The following is a 15,986-nucleotide window of genomic DNA, read 5'->3' as shown; positions in this document are numbered from 1 at the left end:
TACTACTTCGATTTTTTTTATAATAATGACATGCTTAACCACATCCTTATCTAAAAACATAAAAGAGGTACAAAGTTCATATGAATATTTTTCTCTCCGGCCTTTATTAACCGTAGTTTCCATCTTAATCAAAAAGTTCTCGAATGAATTGGATTACATTTAATTCTGGAAACTGATTTTCCTTTTAGAGAAGAAACAAGCAGAACAGTCTGTTTTACATCTCTGCTGCTGCTATGACGCTTTAAAGAGGTGTATTTCTTTTTCTCCTGCTAGCTAGGAACAATTAAAGTCCCTTATCAATCTTAGATCTTCTGAAAAGAGCAGAGAGCAACAGACGAATGGTGAGATTCTGCACTGTGCTTCTAAATGCCATGGACAAGTTTTTAAACCACCTAAGCATCCTTCCAGTTCTGGGCTGCTTCCCAGGCTGAAGCAGCCACCGGCATAGTATAGATACCCCAGAAGGCCTTTCTAAGTTACAGGGCTGCCCTATGGGAAACAGCATCTGCCAAAAATCTCTGCAGCACTGTGAGCTGTGGCTATGTCTCCAACACACCCCTACTTTCCCAACCTCATCCCTGACATGCCCCTCCTGTCCCCTAACCCTAGTACACCCTCTATGCCAGAGCTTGGGGGGGTTCCTCAAAAAACAGAGTGTAACTGTCTTCAGTCCCTGCAATGGGAGAATTCTCCTTCCCCCAAACTGTATCCAAGACTTTTAGAACCACTTTATGCCACTCCATCCCCTTTACCTATCATGAAGAGGACAGAGTGGAGGTGAAAATCTTAGTGTAGGAATCTAGAGATGTGAGATCTGATTTCTAGGGGACAAAAAAGCTCCACAATAATCTCATCATAAAGTTTTGTACTCTTTCTCGGTGTTAAATGGGAGGCAATTGTACAGCAGACCATGCACATCATCCTTCCCTGGGGAATCCTTGTACCTTCATGTTGGCTCTGGGTCATCTGCTGTATATAAAGTTTTACTTATTTAGTGACGGAATACTCAAGATGTAGTTAGTAGCTGAAGGACCCCTGCAGGCAATGTAATTGATAGGTGGTACACTGATAATCTTATCTATTAGACCTACTTTGGTCTAGTACAGGGGTCGGCAACCAGTGGCTCGCGGCTCGCCAGGGTAAGCACCCTGGCGGGCCGGCCCGGTTTGTTTATCTGCCGCGTCGGCAAGTTCGGCCGATCGCGGCTCCCACTGGCCGCGGTTCGCAGTCCCAGGCCAATGCGGGAGGCAGGAAGCCGCGGCCAGAACATCCCTCAGCTCGCGCCGCTTCCTGCCTCCCGCAATGGCCTGGGACGCGAACCGCAGCCAGTGGGAGCCGCGATCGGCCGAACTTGCCGACGCGGCAGATAAACAAACCGGGCCGGCCCGCCAGGGTGCTTACCCTGGCGAGCCGCGAGCCACCGGTTGCCGACCCCTGGTCTAGTAGATGCCCCCTTCAAGTCTGTTCCTCTAGAGGAAGCCAAAAACTCTTTGATCCTTAAGTCTTACTGGTATGGGTCTGACCCTAAATCTGGTGTCTTTGGGGTCCTTTACAATCTTGTCTGGGCTCTTTTGCATTGTCTGTTTATTGGCTAGCTTCATCACTGATTCTGTGCCCTCTACTTGACAGCCAGGACAGAATTGCAAAACAGGTAACAAATCTGACCCCTCCAAAGCTACTTTCTTGGGTATAAACATCGAGGAGTCCTGGTGGCACCTTAGAGACTAAGAAATTTATTTGGGCATAAGCTTTCGTGGGCTAAATCCCACTTCATCAGATGCATGGAGTGGAAAATACAGTAAGCAGGTATAAATATACAGCACATGAAAAGATGGGAGTTGCCTTACTATGTGTGTGTGTGTGGGGGGGTCAGTGCTAACGAGGCCAATTCAATTAAAAAACAGACTTCAACAGGAAACTGCAGAACTGGAATTAATTTGCAAACTTGACACCATCAAATTAGGCCTGAATAAAGACTGGCAGTGGCTGGGTCACTACAAAAAATAATTTTCCCTCTGTTGACATTCACCCCTTCTTGTCAACTGTTGGGAATGGGCCTCATCTACCCTAATTGAATTGGCCTCGTGAGCACTGACCCCCCCCCCTTCTCTTCTGTATAACAGTTTCCCAAATGCAGAATCATACTAGGAGGAAATGGAGCAGTTACTGTGCCATTTATCTTTATATCAGTATCACAGGCAGATCTCTCTTATTAAACAATCTCCTACCACAGTCTTATTCGAGTTTATGGAGGAACCAATTCAACAAAGTGCTTAAGCACATGCTTAACTTTAAGCATATGAGCAGTGCTATTGATTTTGCTGAATCAGGACTAGGTGGTGAAATATAACAAATCTATCAGTGATACATGTAGGTAGCATTTCGTGAAAAATGGGTAAAACATAACTGTTAAAATGTTTGATTGCAAAATATTAAAATACAAAATGGTGTAATTTCTTCTATAAACAGAACCAGATCCAGTGAAGAATATCCATGTAAAGCTTCTATCCAATAATGCGGTCCACATTACATGTCAGGGGGGTAAGGCAAATGGCAAATTAACAAATTTCACATTGAAATGGGATGGAAGAGACTTTAACAATTCCAAGTGTGAATTTTTTCAATACAATCTTTATTACTTGACCACATACGACATTGAGGTAAGTTATATATATACGTGGCTTTAGATGGATATATTGTTAATTTCACCACAAAATTATTGGTAGTGGCATTTTTTAGAAAAAAAGTTGTATTGTGTCTCCTTTTTAATCAAAAATTATTCTGCTATGGTAAAGCTCTTTTCTTAGTAGAACTAATATGTTATAGTTTTAAATATTTGTAAATGTTATGATTACTGATCACAATCCACATCTGCATTTTGGTGTTTATTTTATGTTTCAGACTCAGTAATATCTAATATATGTAATTTTCAATTGTGGGAGACTGAGGGATGCCTGTGTGTAAGAGCTTGGGTAGGGCTATGCAGATAATCCTTAGCAAATAAATACTTCTAGATTATTTACTAATTTTTCACTATGGACTTTTGAGATTCTCCAGTATTATTCCTGATATTTATTATATACTCATGGATTGATTAAGATGACTCAGGGATCATATCTCATCCCCACCAGATGAGACTTTGGCAGACTTTTCACACCTCAATTGATCCTTGTGTCATGCCTGCTCAGTGTAGTGCTTTGTTCCCCTTTAGTGGTGCCTAGGCCAAATAGAGATTGATGAGCTTGCTACAGCCTCGGTTAAGAGAGGATGATTTGTTTAGTTCAAGCAGTAGACACTTACATGTTAAGATTTAGTGGTCTTGGGTTCAATCCCTGCTGCTGCTGGGTGTCAGTGTTACTTATTCAAACCATATCTATCTTCTGAGCTCCCTCAGATAAAGTTTTCCCTCTCCTGAATGCCTCCCTCAAGTTTTCTCCCCCATCTTTCTCCCTTCCACTATGGACAGGGACAGAGATCGTCTCCTGTCATTTTATCTTTGTAGCATTTATTACTCTCCTTATGAAGTCTGTTACTATATTTACCACTTCTTTGGAACATTTCCAGGCCCTGGTAGCTGCTCCCATATATTAATTCAGCTAAGAAGGCACCTAGTAAGCAGGCTTGGAGTTCAGCTTCTTTCAGGAATCAGTATCTGCCTTTTTTTCTTCACTCTTCTCCCACCTTCTTCTTACCTTAATGAATGGCAGCTTCTCAGAATGGATGCTAATCTCTCTGGGATTTGTTCATTCATTTTATAGTTTGAATTCAGAGACAATCTCCAAAAAAAGGAAAAGGGACTGAGATTGCCGTAATTGTTGGACTAGAGTGCAGTCTTCTTTTGTGGGCTCATCCTGCACTAACCCCACCTGGATATACAACAACTAAGATTCTGGTGTAGTTTCCAAAGAGTGGCCCAGGATTTAGTCTGTTCTGCCTGATCCTGGCTGGGGAAGTCAGACAGGGTCTCCTAGGCAGCAACAGTAGGATTCTGCATCTGGGTCTACTCAAGAGTCACTGGAACTTGTTATGTTCACAGAAGTTAGATAAAAAACATAAACATAAATACACTTGCTGGAAAGTTGCAACATAACAAACTATTTTATTTCTAAGAATTCAAAATGATAACTCACAAGAACCCTGAAACAGAGCAAGAATAGGCAGGCTGCTCCCTAAAACAGAGAAGCACAACTCATCCCACCTTACTATAGGCTGTCTGATGACTGCCTACGAGGAGAAACAAGAACACCCCCCCACCCCCAACTCTTAAAGTCATAGCTTTCAATTCCAGTACAGGCCTCAATATGTCACAGAACTGATTGTGGCTTTGTAGATTCAGTATCTGTCTGTGACAACCCTGACACCTCAAAACAAGATAAAAGGTTTTCACGAGATCTTAGATTTTGGGTTTTCTCTCCTTTATAAGCTTCACTATCTTGTTCTCACTGCTAAATTTGCTGCCACTCATCCCCTTACTCTCTCTCTCTCTCTCTCTCTCTCTCTCTCTCTCTCTCTCTCTCTCTATATATATATATATATATACACCCTGCCCAAATGGTGTTTCTTTTCCCAGCTCCAAAACTCAGGAACTCTGAGCCTTTTAGATTTCTTCAGTCTCTTATGGTATGTCTATACTGCATTGTAAACCCATGTCTGTGGGACCCAGGCTTGTGGACCTGGTATTTCTAAGTCTGTTCTTGACTGTCCACACTCCATTTCAAACCTGGTTTTATAATGGCTGGAGTCAGGACTCGCAACTATAATTGTTGGAGTCAGGTCTTACAATCATGCTAACACGTCCATAATGCACTATACTGACCTTCTGACTAAGGTCTGTGGCTTGAGCTCTACTCAACCTGCAAAATAACATGGATTGGGCCCAAGTCACAGCAAAACTCAGGCTCTGACCAACCTCCTTGGCAGGGTCCTTGGATCCAGGTCCTGAGTGCTTGCTGACCCAAGTAAGTGATTTACATGTGGTTGTAAGGAGTGGGGGCGCTTTGGCTCAGAGTCAAAATCTGGGGTTGGTGTGCAGTGTAAACCTACCCTGAGTCCAGAGAGTCCATGTAGACACTGAGGATGATGATGTTCAATTGTATGGTGCACGGGCAGAAATAGTAGTCCTTTCAGGAAAGATGTCTCCTAAGGGAACTTACTTATCAAGTATGTAGATGCAGCAAGGATTCTTAAATCTCCTCTACCCTTTTCAGGTTTTAACTTGGTGGAGTGTGTCCTGATGCAACCTTAATTGTCACTAAATTCTTGTATGTGTTTATCTCACATGCAATCTCACTGGTTTATCACACAGTGACTTCCACTATTCCTCTGAAAGCCAGTGTGAGCTTTTAAGGACATCTTAAATAGAAAAATAGCTGGTGCTTTATGAATGAATCTCAGGTGGCTATAGCCCAAGTGGGACCCTCCATCTATGCCTCATACATGTCTAGGGCATACATGGAATAGATGTCAGTTTCAAGGTGACCCAGTTTTTCTCATTTGCTAAAGAACCTTTAAATATCTTGAATAGTACCATCATAATAACTATCATAATAATACCATGGCCCTCCATGACAGTGTAATGCTCAAATCAGGTGAAAAAATACTGTTGCTTGTTGTAGCCCATGGGGCTATTTAACTACAGCCTTGGCTCTCTAGCACAAGTTAGCACAGAGCCAGCCAGCTTGCAAGAGAGCCTGTCTAGCAGCTGTTGAGCTGAAGATTCATAGAAATGTAGAATTGGAGGGTACCTCAATAGGCATCTACTCTAGTCCCCTCCACTGAGGCAGGACTAAGTATTATCTCAAACATGCCTGACAGCTCACCTGATAATTTGTTCCAGTGCTTGACTACCTTTTAAGTTAGGACATTTTTCCCAATGCGCAAACTGAATCTCCCTTGCTGCAATTTATAAATGTTTCACATCCTGATCTGCCCTCAGTGGTTAAGGAGAACAATTTACCACCCTCTTCCTTATAACAACCATTTACGTACTTGTAGACTGTTATCAGATCCTCACTCAGTCTTCTCTTCTCCAGATTAAACACACCCAATTTTACCAATCTTTCCTTAAAGCCTGTGTTTTCTAGACCTTTAATCATATTTGTTGCTCCCCTCTATACTTTCTCCAATTTATCCCCATCTTTCCTAAAGGGTGGTTCCCAGACACAGAACTCCAACTGAGGCCTTATCAGAGCTGAGTAGAATGGAAGAATTACTTTCCATGCCTTGTTTACAACTCTGATGCTAATACATGCAAGACAGGCTAACACAAGAAGGCAGAGTGCTTCTTCCTGCAAGATGAAAATTCTGTGAGGAGCCAAGGTGTGAAGGCAGATAAGGGATGGCATTAATGGTCAGCAGCCACCAGCATCAGTTAGGACTTTATTCTTTGAAATTGTTGTGCTCTGCCACAGACTTTGACTCCAGGCAAATTACTAAATCTCACTGTCACTCACTTTTTCTATTTGTTAAATGGCAAAAATGCTTACTTAGGGCCTTATCCTGAAAGGTGCTGAGCAGTCTCAACTTCCATTAACATCAATAGTTTCTGAGTAACTGAAGTACTATATAAGATTGGGTGTCTAATTCTTAGGGATGTCGTGACCTTTAAATTTGTAAACAATGTTTATACAGTGCTTTGAGATACTCTGTCAGAAGATGCTATAGATTTAGTTAAAATGAATTATATTTTGCAAAATTAAAGGCTGCATTTTAAGAATATTATATTACATAAGAATGACTTAAAAATCAGAGAATACATACACAAAAGGAAATGTAGAAAGATATAGTATTTGAAATTAGATGCACATATTGCTTTTTAACTTGGTGTATAAATGTGAGAGAAGTTATGCATATGCAGAAAATTTGGTACAGTGAATCCTGTATGGAAGTTTCACTTTGGAAATTTTCTTTGAGAACACATGAAGAGATTCCAAATTGGAGATTCCAAATTGACATTTTGTACTTTGTATACACAAAACTGCATTAAAATATTACACTATTTATTAGATGATGATCCCTTTTATAAAAATATAATTGTCATAGTTATTGAAAAATTAAATAAACTATAATGTTTTATTATATATTCAGCAAAGAATCCTGTGGCACCTTATAGACTAACAGACGTTTTGGAGCATGAGCTTTCGTGGGTGAATACCCACTTCGTCGGATGCATCACCCACGAAAGCTCATGCTCCGAAACGTCTGTTAGTCTATAAGATGCCACAGGACTCTTTGCTGCTTTTACAGATCCAGACTAACACGGCTACCCCTCTGATACTTATTATATATTGCACATCTACTTTCATATTAAAATATATATCCAGCAAAATGTGCCCTTATTATGATTGGTTATTTCTAACTGATTTTTTCAGATATTTTGTACTGCAAATGCTATTGATATATCAGCAAAAAGTTTTTAAAATAGTTTATACTGCAACACAGTGCCTCATTTTAGTGGCAGCCATGTTTAAGAGCTGAAAAAGGTTGGAGGACAGATCCTCAGCTAGTGTAAATCTGCATAGCTCCTTGGAAATCAATATTTTAAGTTTCTGGAAGCACTTTTGCTTAGTACAAATAATTTTATGAATGTCTCCATTTATTGCTACTCAGATTTACATGTACAATGGAGAGTATCAGGGGGATCCTGTCAAACGTGAAGTAACAACAAAATGTAAGTAAATATTTTCAATGGACTTGTCAACATTTTTATTTACAGACTTGTTTAAGTGTCATTGAGATTTAATGTTAGTGTGCCTTTTAAACTCTGCTGTTGTCATAATTCCAATATTTAGGTGACTAGTGCTGTTAAGCTTTGATAGAGGTCTCCCTACGGGATGGGGGAGCAGGCAGATACCGGACACAGTGTTGATATACAATACTCTAAATACTTTTTATTGATTACAATATAAACCCCACTCACTCCACATTCACATCCCTTTCATACAACACCAGAGTCCAAAAGTCAGAATGCAAATCCCGATGGCCAGTTAAAATTCAGTTCGATCACAAGGTGTGGAGAGCCAGTGTTACACACCTCTTCTTTTTCAGAGCTCTGGATCACTGTCTGACTCCGAATTCCAGATATGTCAGGCAATTATTTATAGACCAGTTTGTCGCATCATCAACTTTATTTCTGTTTACAAAACCTTTCACTCATAACTCCTGGCAAACAGTTCTGCGAAGGTCACCATAATCCAAGACATTCCATTCATTCTGGCCACCCAGTGCACTGTGAGACAGTAGCAAGTGCACTAGTTGAATCATTTCATGTAGTCTGCATCCACTCTGGCAATAAAATGGTTCAGGCTGAAAAGGTTCAGACTGAAGCAAAATCTACACCAAATGGTATTTAGCACACTTATTAACTGTTTGTCTTTGAAGCATTCAGCAGTATGAGCAAGAATTGACAAAAAAGGGACAGGCAGGTATATAGGAATAAGAGGATCAGAGGGTCAGTCAATAGAAATACAAAGTTGCATGCTATCCAAAGAAAATGATGGCGAAGACTGACATTCGCAGTGGGACATCCCAAAGAACAAATGCAATGGGGAATTACAGAGTGGAGGAGGTGGAAGATTAGATGCTTTTCAGAAATAAAAAGTTTATATTTAAAGAGAGTAGAATTCATACCAGGACAGGGGAATGCTGGAGAAGAAATCATTATCAGAGGAAAAGGATAGAGGGCCAGATTCTTGGCTCTGTTGAGGCTCCTTTGTTCTGTTCTGGGAGTGCAAAGCATCAAGTTGCTATAGGGAATATGTCCAGGGAAAGAGGACGTGGTTTGATAGATACATAAACACTAGAGCTGGTCATTTTTTTGTAATTGTAACAATTTTTCCCACTATAAAATAGCTGTTGGACAAAAATGAAGTTGTTAATGGAAATTTTTCAATTTGGTCAAAATGTTTTGTTTTAGATGAAAATTTTAAAACAAACATTTTAATTTTTTTTTAAAAAGTATTTTGTTTTTCAGGTATTTTCCCTTTCCTCTCCCATCCCCTCTTGCCAGCAGGAATTTTTATTTAGAATTTTTTCATAAAACAAAACAAAAAATAAGTTATTTCACACAAATACATTTCAAATTCCAACCAATCCTTCTAAATGCGTGTGAACACACACAAATATAATATAAAATGAGTAAAATTGCTATGCTAATTCTAATTGTTTGTTCAAAAATAACTTATTAATGTACTCATGCCATGATTTTTGTTGATAGACAATTCTCAAGCCCTGATTATATTCCTGGCGTTCTTGATTATTGTGACATCAATTGCCTTACTTATTGTTCTGTATAAAATCTATGATCTCCACAGAGAAAAATTAAGGTAAGTTTCTCCCTCCTACATCTCCTTTTTTTAGAAGTAGAAAAATCATTTTGAAGGTTTTATAAAAGAAAGTGATGATGTTTTAAATATATGACTTAGGTATTTCATTTGATATTTGAAAAAGATATGCCTCTGCCTTAAAAAAAATCCAAGAAAAACTAAATCATGGATATTTAGGTGGCTTGCATTGTAGCAGGCACAATATAGTAATCTAATGTAAGATAACAGAATATCTATGATTTAATGTTATTCAAGTTACCAAAGAGCTGGTCAGATAATTCACAAATAAATGTGCTCAAAGGCAACCTCTGTTCTGCTGTTGGTACAGCTGGTACAAACAGCTTCATTCCCGCCCTGAGTCAGGAAGCCAACTCATTGAGCCAGCACATTAACTCTGTTAGAATACCCTTGAATAAAAATGAATAACTCTAGATTCATCAAACACAGTTACTGGGCTCACTATAGGAGTAACTGGATTCAATTCTATGGCTCCTGTTATACAGGAGGTCAGACTAGATGATCTAACGATTCCTTCTGGCCTCTAAATCTATGAATCTATAAAAGTTTTCTATAAGCAGAATTCTTGCCAAACCATGAGAAATAAATATCCAGCATTTATATTTTGTTTTTATATGAACATTAGGTTGTATCTGGCTTTCTTTAGTGTGCACAGTGATCAAGGTGCTATACAGACTTTTCTTCCAGAACTATGCTAAAACAGAAGATTTCAGAACAGTGTTAAGGGAACCGGGGTTTCATGCAGAAGTTTTACCTCAGATACATAATGGCAAATCAGAGGGCACTAGCCAGAGTTCCACTTATGAAATGGCAGTAGCATTCTAAAACTGAGGTCTCAGTCCTCAGCTGTGCCAAGCTCATACTCAGCTTAGCTAAAGATGGGAAGGCGAGTGTAGTTATAATTTGCTCTTCCACTTCCTCTGATCCTGGGACAACTAGGGGACTCCCATATGATATAGGAATCTCTGGCTGCCTCTGTCAGGCAACGAAGTGCCATAAAGGGAATTTTACCTGGTTTGAAGATCACTCAGCACTCCTCTCCACTCCCCATAGTCTTATAAGACTCTACCTTTATTTAATTAATTGTATCCTTTAATTCATTGTCATACATACATCACATTAGTCAAAGCCTTAACAAACACTCATGCTTTTTACAGCAATTCAGGTGAAGATGTGGTGCTTGTTAAGAGGGGTAAGTACATTTTCCATATAAGATATGTTTAGTAAGTGGAAATAAGATGTTAGCCAAATGCGTTATTCCATCTCAGAGCCATCTATATTTTAGATGGCTAAAGTCTAGTTAATTTACACAAATTAGTTATTAGATATTAATACAATCAGACCTTGCCCAGGCCAAAGGTAATAGTCAGTGAATATTCTATACATGTTCTTTAAGTGAATGATTGTAACTTTATTAAATGTTGGGAAAACTTGGAAAATCTAGTATTTATTATCTTGACAGTAAAACCATTTCTGTATCTCAAACAATGGCTGTAACAGAATACAGAAAGGGGCTTCAGAAAACCTCATGAGATTCATCTCTGAAGTGAACTCACCCCAAATAGACCTTTACATGATCCAAGAATTGAGTATAAAGAAGAGGTGCCTCAAATCTGTGCTTCATTATAAAGGTCTTTCTGGGTGCCCTATTCCTAGTACTTTGCACATCCTGAGCTTACCAGAAATTCCTTATCCCCCTGAAAAATGGGAAAGAAAGAGCCAGTGATTGGTTTGGCAGACAGTACCAACTAATCCCAAATTAATTCACTGAGAACAAATAGTTTTTATACCAGGGTCAAAGAGTTTAAAAACAGATATGTCAGGAGATTGCTCCATTTAGTATGGGAAGCTATTCTCACTAGATGATGAAAAGTAGTTTGACTGTGTTGACTGGGATTTATCTGTAATAAATTTTGGGAAATTTCTTGCACGAACTAATGGTCTCAATTCCATTTTTTAATTTACAGAGGGTAACTTGACAGGGTTGCCCATTTTTGCACCCTCTTTCCTCTTCTTGTTTCCTTCAGATCTAGCACCCTGAGTAATTTCTCGTAGAGAAACAATAATATGAAGAAATTACACTGGAGTTTCCATTGTACATGTTTTGCTATTTTTTGTGCAGCTGATATTATTTTATTATTGATTTAAAAGAAATCAGAATCCACTTTTCTATGGACATATTGAAATAATATAAACTTATTTCTGGTTATAAAATTAATTATACTAATTGGAAGATGACACTTTCACAATTATATCCATTTGTCCTGTTTCTGTATGGAATAGCAAAAATTTAATTTAAATTGGAATCAAAATGCACAAGGACTTAACACTGTAATTAACAATAATAACTCATGGAAGACAGAATGATTTTCACATTAGTTTCTGACAGTGTAATGGTTACTGTTACTGTGCATAACACAGTAATATAATTTATTACAGCTAATAAATTGTTAATTATTACTCAAATGTAAGTGGCAGCACAATCTAACTCAGGGGTCCCCAACACAGTGCCCGCGTCCTGACCCCCGGTGGAGCACCCGCCGAAATGCCGCCGAATTTCAGCGGCATTTTGGTGGGGACGCCTCTCGATGATGCTGCTTGTCGCTGACAAGTGACATCATCGAGACGCGTCGCCCCCGAATTTCGGTGGCGACGCCTCTTGATGACGCTGCTTGCCGCCGACAAGTGATGTCATCAAGAGGCGTCGCCCCCGAATTTCTGCAGCATTTCAGCGGCGACGCCTCTCAATGACACTGCTTGCCACTGACAAGCGGCGTCATCGAGAGGCGTCGCCACCAAAATGCCGCCGAAATTTGGTGGCATTTCGGCGGGTGCTCCACCGCTGCCATGGTCCTTTGTCTGGCGCCCACCTGACGAAAAGGTTGGGGATCACTGATCTAACTATTGTCCCTGTTTGGGTTGAAGTGTCTTGTGCCAGGTTCAGATGTTGCTATGGCCTTACTGGCCACACACTCACCACTTTCCCAAGTCACCTCTGTGCACTCAGCATGTTACTTCTCTGCACACAGGAGGTGCAGAAGTCTTAGAATAATAGAAATGTAGGGCTGGTTGTGACCTCAGGAAATCATAAAGTTCAGCCCCCTGCACCGTGGCAGGACCAAGTAAAGTTAGACCATCCCTGACAGATGTTTGTCCAATCAGCTTTTAAAAACCTCCATTGATGGGGATTCCAGAGACTCTTTTGGAAGCCTGTTCCAGAGCTTAACTACTCTTACAGTTAGAAAGTTTTTCCTAGTATCTAACCTCAATATCCCTTGCTGTAGATTAAGCCCATTACTTCTTGTTCTACCTTCAGTGGACATGGAGAAAAATTGATCACAATCCTCTTTATAACAGTCCTTAATATATCTGAAGACTATTATCAGGTCTCCGCTCCATCTTCTTATTTCAAGACTAAATCAGCTCAGTTTTTAACCTTTCCTCATAGATCAGATTGTCTAGATCTTTTATTATTTTTGTTGTTCTCTTCTGGACTCTCTCCAATTTGTCCACATCTTTCCTAAAGTGCAGTGCCCAGATATGGACATAGTCCATGTGTGCAGTGTTTCTTTGACATGTACCCTGCTGGAGAAGTTCAGTTGCTTTGGGGACTCTGTTTACTCACATATGAAGGGGTGGGACTTGGTGCTATAAACATATATGGCTCACTTTGAATGTTTCTGTTCTCGTTAGCTAATCTTACTGTTTAATAAATATATTTACTGAGATTTTATGTACATTTTAAAAACAAATACAAATAAATATCAAATATATGTCTGTATATTTAAAGATGACGAAAAACAACTGATGAACGTAGAGCCTATTCCTGCAGAAATGTTGTTGGAAACCTACAAGAGAAAGATTGCTGATGAAGGAAGACTTTTCCTTGATGAGTTTCAGGTTTGTGCCTAATCAGAAATGTAACACAAATCCCAAACCCAGATATTATGGAACATGCCATTAAAAAAAATCTGTCACATTAAATAACCAACCCCTTTTGTTTTGTGTTACAAAACATCTAAGATTAAGAACACCTCACCTCCATCTCAGAATAGCCAATAGGCTGGTGGATAAGGCACTTATCTGAGAGACCTGGCTCTGAATCAGGCAGAGCCAATATATGCCTACCATCTCAGATGGGTATGTACTCAGGACATCTAGCCGCTTGTAGTGCCATGGCTACATTCTATTTTTAGTGCACTAGCTTGATCAGAGCTAGCACTGGTATGTCTTCTCAAGCTCGGAATTACACCCCCGGCTCAAAGTGCAGACACAAACTTAAGCTGAGCCAAGGTGGTCATAACTGCTGTGGGTTTTAGGACAGTTTCTAAAGATTTTACTTTTATGAGTTGAAGTTAGAAGTGTATTATTATTTATTTATTTATTTGTTTGTTTGTTTGTTTGTTTTGTGGTAGTTTATAGAAGCCCCAGTCAAGAACCAGGGCCCCTTCATGCTGCATTTCAGAGCAGTTTTATTCATTTCTGTTCAGACTAGAATCCAACATGGAGCTTCTTTATTAGTCTTTTGAGGGAGAGAGAAGCATCTTTTGATTATATGGAAAATATATTAATCTTTATATAACTTAATATTTGTTCAAAAAGCTAATCAGCATGAATCATAATATTGTGAATAACAGACTGTTATCTTCCAACTGTCATTAAGAACTTATTAACAAGTATGTGAATTTTGTTGCCAGTTGAAGTTTTCTAAAATGTGTTTCATGAATAAAAGAAGCATTATATTTTACAGAGCATTCCCAGAGTTTTCTCTAAGTTCTCAATAAAGGAAGCACGCAAAAACTACAACCAAAACAAAAACCGTTACATTGATATTCTCCCTTGTAAGTACTGAATGTGAATTCCATACAATCTGTAAATACTTCATTGTTTTCGCTTACATCAGTATATTGAGGCAACTTGGTTAATAATTTCATTACTTTGTTTTAAATTATCTAAACAGATGATTATAACCGAGTTGAACTCTCAGAGATGGATGGAGACCCAGGATCAGACTATATAAATGCAAGCCATATTGATGTGAGTGACTTCTCTCAGAAAAAATTTTGATGCACAAATGAAACATGGTTTATACATGTCCCATTTCAGGCACCAAATGCATTTGATTGACTCTTCTTGAACTGATTGTTTCCACTTCTTTAGTTCTATCTTTACGCTGTGTTTGGTACTATTGGATTGGTGTTCATATTATTGTGCATGTAAAATACGTAGATTTCTGAAGTGACAAATCTTTTCACAATCTTCATCTGCTATCTTTAAATGCTTAGTAATTATATATATTTTTAAAACAGGGTTTCAAAGAACCAAGGAAGTACATTGCTGCCCAAGGTACATTTTTACTTTATTTTTTATTTAATTCTTCACCCAATTATTCTGTAATCAAAGTAGTGGAGTCAAACAGTATTAATACATTTAAACAAAAATTGGATGGCCAGCATATGTGGAATTTAATAAATAAAGCAGTGCTAGACTGTTTGGGTTTGGGGAGTTATAACCAACCAAAGAAGGGAATTTGAGGAGTGCAGAATAAACTTTTTTCAAATTATGCTTCATACATATTGCCTATAAGTATTTGCTTTATTGTTACACTGGAGAATTTTTGTCCTTCTCAGCCACACACCAATAAAGTTTTAGCAGTATGTAGACTAAGATGGTGGAATCATAATTAAGTCATTCAGTCTATGGCTAGTATTGCATGACCTTTGGATGGCTTCTGAGCCATAATAGGTATAGTAACTATGTTCTAGTCTTTATGTGTTTCCTAATTTTTGGGAAGGGATCTCTTATTAAATACGTTATCTGCTAGGCCCCAAGGATGAGACCACTGATGATTTCTGGAGAATGATCTGGGAACACAAGGCAACAATTATTGTTATGGTGACTCGCTGTGAAGAAAATAATAGGGTGAGTGTGATACACACACACACACACACACACACACACACACACACACACTCACTGCAATATACAGGAGGTTGCTCTGCTGTGGTGAATTATGCTGTTCTTTTTTCCTTTAAATGTTTTCTCTGCATTCAAGTATTTCTTTTGAATCCTTGTTCATTCTTGTTTTTACTCTCTATTTGTGATAGAATCTCTGAAACAGAATAACATTAATAAGCCTACATGGTTCTGCCTTTTAGACTATTTGATCAGCAGCATTCTCAATAATATCATCTGACGCACTGTCCTAAGGAATAGGGAGCTACCACCTTCTTGCAGATACCCTTCTTGCAGAGAGTATAACTTGCCTCAAACTCCCTGAATTAGAATTTGCTAAGCTGCACTAAAATCTCTCTCCCTCCCCCATACCCTTGCAGACCTGTCACAACTCTTAGAGAAAGAGGGGGTATTCTGTATTTGGGACTTTCCTCCTCTTCCCCCAGCATCCTGTCCTAATGTCTTGGCATTGCCTCCACAGTTCTCTGCCATTTTGTTTTGTACCCTCCTTAGGGTGACCAGATGTCCCGATTTTATAGAGAGAGTCCCGATTTTTGGGTCTTTTTTCTTATATAGGCTCCAATTACCCCCCACCCTGATTTTTCACACTTACTGTCTGGTCACCCTAGCCCTCTTTTTCCTACTTCTGAAACCAAACTTGGAAGCAGGGATTAGGAGAGTGCTCACCAC

At 39.1% G+C, this 15,986-nt stretch overlaps 1 protein-coding gene across 1 annotated transcript in view; it reads left to right on the top strand.

Moving 5' to 3' along the window:
• Positions 1 to 15,986, top strand: part of PTPRC (protein tyrosine phosphatase receptor type C) — a 108,310-nt gene that overhangs the window by 79,444 nt on the left and 12,880 nt on the right. Inside the window, exons 12-20 of the mRNA XM_045028476.1 lie at positions 2,470 to 2,660; positions 7,609 to 7,669; positions 9,215 to 9,323; positions 10,499 to 10,533; positions 13,132 to 13,241; positions 14,092 to 14,182; positions 14,302 to 14,378; positions 14,651 to 14,687; positions 15,166 to 15,263. Of these exons, the coding sequence (XP_044884411.1) occupies positions 2,470 to 2,660; positions 7,609 to 7,669; positions 9,215 to 9,323; positions 10,499 to 10,533; positions 13,132 to 13,241; positions 14,092 to 14,182; positions 14,302 to 14,378; positions 14,651 to 14,687; positions 15,166 to 15,263 (809 nt within the window). The remainder of the gene's footprint in view (positions 1 to 2,469; positions 2,661 to 7,608; positions 7,670 to 9,214; positions 9,324 to 10,498; positions 10,534 to 13,131; positions 13,242 to 14,091; positions 14,183 to 14,301; positions 14,379 to 14,650; positions 14,688 to 15,165; positions 15,264 to 15,986) is intronic.

This window comes from Mauremys mutica, chromosome 8 (genome assembly GCF_020497125.1).
Source record: "Mauremys mutica isolate MM-2020 ecotype Southern chromosome 8, ASM2049712v1, whole genome shotgun sequence".
NCBI lineage: Eukaryota > Metazoa > Chordata > Testudines > Geoemydidae > Mauremys > Mauremys mutica.
The sequence above is the reverse complement of the archived record's forward strand: the minus strand, read 5'-3'. Positions and strand labels throughout refer to the sequence as shown.